The sequence below is a fragment of the Penaeus vannamei genome, chromosome 3 (genome assembly GCF_042767895.1).
Source record: "Penaeus vannamei isolate JL-2024 chromosome 3, ASM4276789v1, whole genome shotgun sequence".
Lineage (NCBI taxonomy): Eukaryota > Metazoa > Arthropoda > Malacostraca > Decapoda > Penaeidae > Penaeus > Penaeus vannamei.
The window spans coordinates 29,725,873-29,735,872 of record NC_091551.1 but is presented as its reverse complement, the minus strand read 5'-3'; the positions used below and the strand labels follow the sequence as shown (position 1 = coordinate 29,735,872).

Here is a 10,000-nt window from a genome sequence, read left to right as displayed (position 1 = left end):
ATTATCCGACTTTTGAGATTTTATTACTTCTGGCCTTTATTTCATTATATATGGACTGAATAATAATTATTATCATTATTATCCTGACTCTCATTATTTTCATGATTATTATCATTATAGTCATTATCATGATTATCATTATTATTATCATTATTACAGTTATAATAATTATTATACTAATTATTATTGTTATTTTTATCATTATAACTATTTATATAATGATAATATCAATAATGTAAATTTTATAAATAATAATGACAAGAATAATAATTATAATTACAATGATAATGATGTTATTATTTCTATTGCCCTTATTGGTATGAATATTATTGGAATAGAGTTGATTATTGCAGTAATTATCAAAATTATCATTATAATTATGATTTTATCATTATTATTGTCATTATCATTGTCATTATCATCATAATTATCATCATTATTTTCTCTCAAATTGCTGTAATACGCTAGATTTTGCCATTTTTTCGACTTTTGGGATTTTATTACTTCTGGCCTTTATTTCATTATATATGGACTGAATAATAATTATTATCATCATTATCATCATTACTGTTATTTTGTCATGATTATTATCATTAAAGTCATTATCATTATTATCATCATTATTGCAGTTATGATAATTATTATGCTAATTATTATTGCTATTTTTATCATTATAACTATTTATATAATGATAATAGCAATAATGATAATTTTAGAAATAATAATGACAAAAATAATAATTATAATGGCAATGATAATGATATTATTATTTCTATAGCCATTATTAGTATGGAAATTATTGGAATAGAGTTAGTTATTGCAGTAATCATCAAAATTATCATTATAATTATGATTTTATCATCGTTATTGTCATTATCATCATAATTATCATCATTATTGTCAATAATAAAGGAATTATCATGAAAATCATCATAATTATCTGAATTAATCTTAAAATCATCATAATTACCATTAAAAAGCGAAAAAGTTTTTTTTTTCGACGACGACGACAATTTTGCCGTTTTTTTTACTTTTGTGATTTTATAACTTCTGGCCTTTATTTCATTATAAATGGACTGAATAATAATTATTATCATCATTATTATCAATACTTTCATTATTTTCATGATTATTATCATTATAGTCATTATCATCATGATTATCTTTATTATTATCATCATTATTGCAGTTATATCTATCATTCTGGTAATTATTTTTGCTATTTTTATCATTATAACTATTTATATAATGATAATAGCAATAATGATAATTTTAGAAATAATAATGACGATAACGATAATTTTAATGACAATAATGATAATTTTAATGACAATGATAATGATGTTATTATTATTTCTATTGCCATTATTAGTATGAAAATTATTGGAATAGAGTTAGTTATTGCAGTAATTATCAAAATTATTATTTTAATTATGATTTTATCATTATTATTGACATTATCATCATAATTATCATCATTATTGTCAATAATAAAGGAATTATCATGAAAATCATCATAATTACCCGAATTAATGTTAAAATCCTCATAATTACTATTAAAAAGCGAAAAAGGGTGTTTTTTCGACGTTTGTCTCAAAAGGCTGTTATACGCTAGATTTTGCCGTTTTTTTTCGAATTTTGGGATTCTATTACTTGTGGCATTTATTTCATTATAAATGGACTGAATAATAATTATCATCATCATTATTATCCTTACTGTCATTATTTTCATGATTATTATCATCATAGTCTATCATCATGATTATCATTATTATTATCATCATTATTGCAATTGTAATCATTATTATGCCAATTATTATTGATATTTTTATCATTATAACTATTTATATAATGATAATAGCAATAATGATAATTCTAGAAATAATAATGAAAATAATAATAATTATAATGACAATGATAATGATGTTATTATTTCTATTGTCATTATTAGTATGAAAATTATTGGAATAGAGTTAGTTATTGCTATTATTGAAGTAATTATCAAAAGTATCATTATAATTATGATTATTATATTATTATTATTATTATTATCATTGTCATCATAATCATAATCACAATCATTATTGTCAATAATAAAGGAATTATCATGAAAATCATCATAATTACCTGAATCAATGTTAAAATCCTCATAATTGACAGGAGAGCTTAGATTTCGTTTACTTACATGCGCGTTCAATCATGTTAGTTTAGTAAAGCCTACGTTAGATTAGGTTTGATTTGGTGAGGTGAGGTTAGGTTAGGTTAGGCTTATTTCAAGACAGGAGAGCTTAGATTTCGTTTACTTACATGAGTGTTCAATCAAGTTAGTTTAGTACAGCTTAGGTCAGATTTGGTTGGATTTGGTGAGATTAGGTTACGTTAGGCTTATTTCAAGACAGGAGAGCTTAGATTTCATTTACTTATATGAGTGTTCAATCAAATTAGTTTAGTATAGCTTAGGTTAGATTTGGATGGATTTGTTGAGGTTAGGTTAGGTTAGGTTAGGCTTATTTCAAGACAGGAGAGCTTAGATTTCGTTGACTTACATAAGTGTTCAATCAAGTTAGTTTAGTATAGCTTAGGTTAGATTACGTTGGATTTGGTGATGTTAGGTTAGGTTAGGTTAGGTTGGGCTTATTTCAAGACAGGAGAGCTTAGATTTCGTTTCCTTACATGAGTGTTCAATCAAGTTAGTTTAGTATAGCTTAGGTTAGATTACGTTGGATTTGGTGAGGTTAGGTTAGGTTAGGTTAGGTTAGGCTTATTTCAAGACAGGAGAGCTTAGATTTCGTTGACTTACATGAGTGTTCAATCAAGTTAGTTTAGTATAGCTTAGGTTAGATTACGTTGGATTTGGTGATGTTAGGTTAGGTTAGGTTAGGTTAGGCTTATTTCAAGACAGGAGAGCTTAGATTTCGTTTCCTTACATGAGTGTTCAATCAAGTTACTTTAGTATAGCTTAGGTTGGATTTGGTGAGGTTAGGTTAGGTTAGGTTAGGCTGATTTCAAGACAGGAGAGCCTAACCTAACCTAACCTAACTTAACCTCACCAAATCCAACCAAATCTAACCTAAGCTATACTAAACTAACTTTATTGAACACTCATGTAAATAAACGAAATCTAAGCTCTCATGTCTTGAAATAAGCCTAACCTAACCTAAATTAACCTAACCTCACCAAATCCAACCTAATCTAACCTAAGATATACTAAACTAACTTGATTGAACACTCATGTAAGTAAACGAAATCTAAGCTCTCCTGTTTTCAAATAAGCCTAACCTAGCCTAACCTAACCTCACCAAATCCAACCAAATCTAACCTAAGCTATACTAAACTAACTTGATTGCACACTCATGCAAGTGAACGAAATCTAAGCTCTCCTGTCTTGAAATAAGCCTAACCTAACCTATCCTAACCTACCCTAACCTAACCTAACCTAACCTAACCTCACCTCACCAAATCCAACCTAATCTAACCTAAGCTATACTAAACTAACTTGATTGCACACTCATGTAAGTAAACGAAATTTAAATCGAGGCTAGGTTACATTAGCTGGAATTTGGTGAGGTTAGGTTAGGTTAGGTTAGGTTAGGCTCGGCTCAAATTTGACCAGGAGACTCCAAATTTCGTTTTCTCACATGAGATTTATATTAAATCAGTTTAATCGAGGTTAGGGTACATTAGCGGGAATTTGGTGAGGTTAGGTTAGGTTAGGTTAAGGCTCAAATTTGACCAGGAGACTCCAAATTTCGTTTTCTCACATGAAGTTTATATTAAATCAGTTTAATCGAGGCTAGGTTACATTAGCGGGAATTTAGTGAGGTTAGGTTAGGTTAGGTTAGGTTAGGTCAGGCTCAAATTTGACCAGGACTCTCCAAATTTCGTTTTCTCACATGAGGTTTATATTAAATTAGTTTAATCGAGGCTAGGTTACATTAGCTGGAATTCGGTAAGGTTAGGTTAGGTTAGGTTAGGTTAGGTTAGGCTCAAATTTGACCAGGAGACTCCAAATTTCGTTTTCTCACATGAGCTTTTATATTAAATCAGTTTAATCGAGGTTACGTTACATTAGCTGGAATTTGGTGAGGTGAGGTTAGGTTAGGTTAGGCTCAAATTTCGTTTTCTCACATGAGGTTTTTATTAAATCAGTTTAATCGAGGCTAGGTTACATTAGCTGGAATTTGGTGAGGTTGGGTTAGGTTAGGTTAGGCTCAAATTTGACCAGGAGACTCCAAATTTCGTTTTCTCACATGAGGTTTATATTAAACCAGTTTATTCGAGGCTAGGTTACATTAGCGGGAATTTGGTGAGGTTAGGTTAGGTTAGGTTAGGTTAGGCTCAAATTTGACCCGTAGACTCCAAATTTCATTTTCTCACATGAGGTTTATATTAAATCAGTTTAATCGAGGCTAGGTTACATTAGCTGGAATTTGGTGAGGTTAGGTTTGGTTAGGTTAGGGTAGGTTAGGCTAAAATTTGACCCAGAGACTCCAAATTTCGTTTTCTCACATGAGGTTTATATTAAATTAGTTTAATCGACGCTAGGTTACATTAGCTGTAATTTGGTGAGGTTAGGTTAGGTTAGGTGAGGCTCAAATTTCACCATGAGACTCGAAATTTCGTTTTCTCACTTTAGGTTTATATTAAACCAGTCTAATGGAAGCTATGTTACATTAGCGGGAATTTGATGAGGTTAGGTTAGGTTAGGTTAGGCTCAAATTGGACCTGCAGACTCCACATTTTATTTTCTCACATGAGGTTTATATTAAATCTTTTTAATCGAGGCTAGGTTACATTAGCTGGAATTTGGTGAGGTTAGGTTAGGTTAGGTTAGGCTCAAATTCTACCAGGAGACTCCAAATTTCGTTTTCTCACATGAGGTTTATATTAAATCAGTTTAATCGAGGCTAGGTTACATTAGCGGGAATTTGGTGAGGTTAGGTTAGGTTAGGTTAGGTGCTCAAATTTGACCAGGAGACTCCAAATTTCGTTTTCTCAAATTAGGTTTATATTAAATCAGTTTAATCGAGGCTAGGTTACATTAGCGGGAATTTGGTGAGATTAGGTTAGGTTAGGGTAGGTTAGGCTCAAATTTGACAAGGAGACTCCAAATTTCGTATGCTCACATGAGATTTATATTAAATCAGTTTAATCGAGGCTAGGTTACATTAGCCGGAATTTGTTGAGGTTACGTTAGGTTAGGTTAGACTCAGATTTGACCAGGAGACTCAAAATTTCGTTTTCTCACATGAGGTTTATATTAAATCAGTTTAATCGAGGTTAGGTTACATTAGCTGGAATTTGGTGAGGTTGGGTTAGGTTTGGTTAGGTTAGGCTCAAATTTGACCAGGAGACTCCAAATTTCGTTTTCTCACATGAGGTTTATATCAAATCAGTTTAATCGACGTTATGTTACATTAGCTGGAATTTGGTGTTGTTAGGTTAGGTTAGGTTTTTAGGTTAGGCTCAAATTTGACCAGGAGACTCCAAATCTCGTTTTCTCACATGAGTTTTATATTAAAAAAGTTTAATCGAGGTTAGGTTACATTAGCTGGAATTTGGTGAGGTTAGGTTAGGCTCAAATTTGACCAGGAGACCCCAAATTTCGCTTTCTCACATGACGTTTATATTAAATCAGTTTAATCGAGGTTAGGTTACATTAGCTGGAATTTGGTGAGATTAGGTTAGGCTAGGTTAGGTTAGGTTAGGCTCAAATTTGACCAGGAGACTCCAAATTTCGTTTCTCACATTAGGTTTATATTAAATCAGTTTAATGGAGGCTAGGTTACATTAGCTGGAATTTGGTGAGGTTAGGTTAGGTTAGGTTAGGTTAGGCTCAAATTTGACCAGGAGACTCCAAATTTCGTTTTCTCTCATGAGTTTTATATTAAATCAGTTTAATCATGCCTAGGTTACATTAGATGGAATTTGGTGAGGTTAGGTTAGGTTAGGTTAGTGTAGGTTAGACTCAAATTTGACCAGGAGACTCCAAATTTCGTATGCTATTAAATCAGTTTAATCGAGGTTAGGTTACATTAGCTGGAATTTGGTGAGGTTAGGTTAGGCTCAAATTTGACTCGGAGACTCCAAATTTCGTTTTCTCACATGAGGTTTATATTAAATCAGTTTAATCGAGGTTAGGTTACATTAGCTAGAATTTGGTGAGGTCAGGTTAGGGATAATGAATTTTGAATTCACAGTTTAGAATAATCATATGTATTTTGTTCTTTTCTTTTTTATATAACTGACATAAAACTTTGAGATGTAAAATTTCTTCTAGCAAAGAACCTCACTTATGTCATGTTTCAGATGCTGGTTGGCAAATTACTGGCTACAGAAATCTTGATTATAGTCTGGAAGAGGAGATGGCACAGGGATGGAAGGTAGGATACGAAAGGTGTTACCTGCTTCTGGTATTTACATTACCTTATGCTGATCATTTTAGTTGCTGGAAGTATATAGTTATGGTTATGGTTCATAGGCTATCATGTATAACTTCTGACTTGGAATAGGGTTTGTGTAGGGGAATTATATTATTGATAAAACATATATCATCTAAGTTATTCATTAATAAGGATGACTAAGTTATTAAAAAGAATTATGAACAACCCACAAGCAATTATACCAAGGTTTAATAAGATAAGTCAGCTGATGATTTGCTCCAGCAGATATCTATGAGCGAGATGCGAATGGCTGCCATAAACGATGATGGGGCAGTGGTTCTGCATGAAAAGGGGCAGTGGAGGAAGCTCTTCTTCCAGAGAGATACTGCAATGGACGAAAGCATGAGTCTTTGTTCACATCTTTGATTAAAAAATCATAAAACTTAGAATTAGAAAAAAATATATTTATAATTATATGTGGAAAGGTATGAATGAGAACGAATATCTTCACAATACAAGAGATGTATTTTACCGGTAAAATACATTTGTCTTGTGAAGATATTTGTTCTCATTCATACCTTTCCACATTTGTCAACATGAATACGGTTCATAATTAATCGTACTTGTCTAGTTGGTGCCTTTTGGGTTGTTCCAGTGTAGAATAAGGAGAATCAAAAGTTATTCTTTTTCATATTTGACAGGTCCCTCAGTGCAGCAAGTTGAAGATCAGGACAGGATAGCAGAGAGTGAAAGTAATGTTCATCATACAACATCTCAAATAAAATTCTCTTCCGTCTTTGTTGAGGACAACTCTCTTATAGCTCTCGATGAAGGTAAAGTATAAGATGTTATTTTCTTTCAAAGCAGGAACTTAAAAAAATAAATAAATAACTGATCTTTCCTTGGGCTTTCTCAAGGTTGACATTTTTAAATTTCTAACAAGTAGAAATAGAAGAAAAATATTGAAAAGGAAATTATTGTGTTGAAAGTCGTCATGAAAGATTACTATACAGGTAGTTGTTATAACATATACATATTATGCAAAAATGAATAAGCTATTTATTGCTAGTATGAACAGAAAATGCTGTTTATTTAGGTTGCGATAGTCAAGAGTCAACTGTTTTCTTATATGTTGACCATTATATGTTTGAACAATTGTTTGCATTAAACATTTTTGATTTTCCAAATAGGGGTTCTCTCTATAGGACACTATGACATTTTTTAAATAGATGCAGTGCAAGAATATATTTTTTCAAATAGATTTAGTTGATTTTTTTTTTCAAATAGATTTAGTGCAAGTTTTTTTTCAATAGATCAAGTTTGCTTTTTCTGATTGATTTACCATAAGAATATATATCCTGCCCTGAACCACAGATGGGAAGTTGTACAGCAGTGGTGTTCCTCTACCATATGGTGGCAGCAGAATCAGTGTTGTTGAAGTGGGGAAGGAGCACTGTATGGCAATAACAACAGATGGAGTAGTCCTTACCTGGGGCAGTGGAATGTAAGTAGTGCACATCCTCAGAAGTAGGTGGAAGTAAATACAAAAGGTTGTTTTTTTCCCCTAAATCTCACTGGGTATCATTTTGCCAATATGGGATGAAATTATTTAAGATCATTTTCCAATGAAGACAAGAAGAGCTCATTTGACATTGAAATTAGGATATTGAGTAAAAGGATAATGATAATTAATTTTAAGAATATAATGGGGGAAAAATTTATTCCACTAATATACTATCCCTGCTGTTTCAAATTAGCATTTAAAATAGTCTTTTACTTTGGAAAAGAAGTCTATCTCCTATGGATTGTCCATAACAATGTGATATATGTTTTATACTTATAAATGTAAGAATTGTGTCATCAGGATTCACAATGGAAATTTAGTTGTACTCTTTTAGACTTTGAATCATCTTATGTCTTTAAGTTCCAGTTTCTGTATCTAAAAAAGATGCTTCTAAAGTGAGAGTGAGAAGGAGGATGACAGTGAGTGACACAGAGGGAGAGACAGACAGACACAGATAGAAGCTCTAGGTTCTCTCACAGATATAGTTAAAGTTTGTAAAATTAGTAAATATCAGATAAATTTTCTTTAGCCAGTATATTTAAACTGATAAGGACTTTTCCTGTATCATTTTAAAAATCTACTTCTTTTTCTTCTGAATAATTGCCTGCTAGCAATGGACAAAAAATGACTTGCCTAACTCCTACATATAATTCAATTCGTATTAATTTCTTATCCCACTTTAGGCGTGGTCAACTTGGCAATGGAAAATTGTCCAGAACCAGTAGAGTCTCCAAGGCATTACTATCTCCTCCATAGCCTCGGGGGGTTGGCACTGTGTCGGTAATTATATATTTTTAATTTTTATTTTCTTATTATTATTTTTGTGGGTGGGCTGTGGTTGTGGGTGTATGTTATATTTGATGACGATAATGTATGTATATTTTTTCTTATATATAAATACTTAATTAATTGTTGCCTTTAATGGTTTGAGTTTAATCCTGAAATTAGTGCGTTAAGAAATATACTGTATGGTATCTTGAGTAAATTAATAACATGTTTCTGGAAATAGAGGATCATCCGTAAAATTTTAATAATCTTCTTTTACCAATTTAAATTTCCTTTAGGCCTTCCTTAGCACATAGTACAGTATTGTTACCTCAAATCTTAGGGAAAGGAATTTTGGATCTGTGGAGGTAGAGTATAGAGTTATGTTTGGGGAATGAGCTCTTGCATCAAAGAAATGCAGAATTTTCAACACTAAATTTTAGCTTGTGATATTCTAATGTAATTTCAAGTCTCTGTTTTTACTTTCTCGTTTCTTTTTTTCTTCTCCCTCCTTTTGTCTCTCATTTCCTCTCTCTTCTTCCCTCCTTTATCTGGCTTGTTTTTCCCCCTTTTGTCTTTCTCATCTCATCTCTTTTCTTATTCTCTATTGTTTTATCTTATTTCCCCTCTTCTTCTCCTTTTTAACTAGCTTATTTCCTTTTTCTTCTTCCTCCTTTTGTCTCTTATTTCCTCTCTCCTTCCTTCTGTCATTCTCTTTGCCTTTCTTTTTCTTCTTCCCTTTTTTGTCATTCTCATTTCTTCTCCCTTCATCTTTCTCATTTCCTTTTTCTTTATACTCCCCCTTTTGTCTTCCTCATGTCCTCTCTCTTACTTCTTTTTCTCTTCAACAGCTTTGAGCACGAGTGGTGACGCATACACGTGGGGCTGGAATGAAAGCGGCCAGTTGGGCTTCCCAGCCAAGGCAGATCAGGAGGCATCGATTTTGGGAACATTTAGCCACAGATGCCAATGTTCCGAACCAGTTCATATGACAGACAGCAAGGTGGAAGAAATTAGGACCAATGAACAGAGTGGCAACGATCATAAAGCATCTCTCGAAGGAACAGGAGATTGCAGAACTGATCCGAGAATCAACAAGGGCCGGGCGAAGGATGTTGTGAATGTACAGACCTTGTCCAGGCTGTTGGACTTCTGGAATGAAGATATGGCTATCATAGATGTCAAAGGTAGAGATAGGCACACATTATATCAGCTTGGTAAGATTACATTACCATACACTTAGAGTTCATATGAATGTAACAGGCATATTTTCTGTAAGTAAAGCATC

The 10,000-nt window shown here is 32.3% G+C and overlaps 2 protein-coding genes across 2 annotated transcripts in view; both read left to right on the top strand.

Moving 5' to 3' along the window:
- The first annotated feature begins 6,059 nt into the window (after positions 1 to 6,059).
- Positions 6,060 to 9,703, top strand: LOC138867633 (uncharacterized). Its single transcript, XM_070144143.1, has 5 exons — positions 6,060 to 6,383; positions 7,085 to 7,216; positions 7,758 to 7,887; positions 8,631 to 8,727; positions 9,564 to 9,703. The coding sequence occupies exons 1-4, from the start codon at positions 6,377 to 6,379 to the stop codon at positions 8,701 to 8,703; spliced, it is 342 nt and encodes a 113-aa protein (XP_070000244.1). The 5' UTR covers positions 6,060 to 6,376; the 3' UTR covers positions 8,704 to 8,727; positions 9,564 to 9,703.
- LOC113828652 (RCC1 domain-containing protein 1-like) overlaps positions 8,808 to 10,000 on the top strand; it is a 2,148-nt gene continuing 955 nt past the window's right edge. The window contains exons 1-3 of the mRNA XM_070115914.1: positions 8,808 to 8,818; positions 9,012 to 9,028; positions 9,564 to 9,929. Coding sequence (XP_069972015.1) covers positions 8,808 to 8,818; positions 9,012 to 9,028; positions 9,564 to 9,929 — 394 coding nt within the window. The remainder of the gene's footprint in view (positions 8,819 to 9,011; positions 9,029 to 9,563; positions 9,930 to 10,000) is intronic.

Coding starts and splice junctions, on each gene's coding strand:
- LOC138867633 (XM_070144143.1), top strand. Junction 7,217..7,757: donor TCTTATAGCTCTCGATGAAG/GTAAAGTATAAG, acceptor CCTGAACCACAG/ATGGGAAGTTGTACAGCAGT. Junction 7,888..8,630: donor CTTACCTGGGGCAGTGGAAT/GTAAGTAGTGCA, acceptor ATCCCACTTTAG/GCGTGGTCAACTTGGCAATG.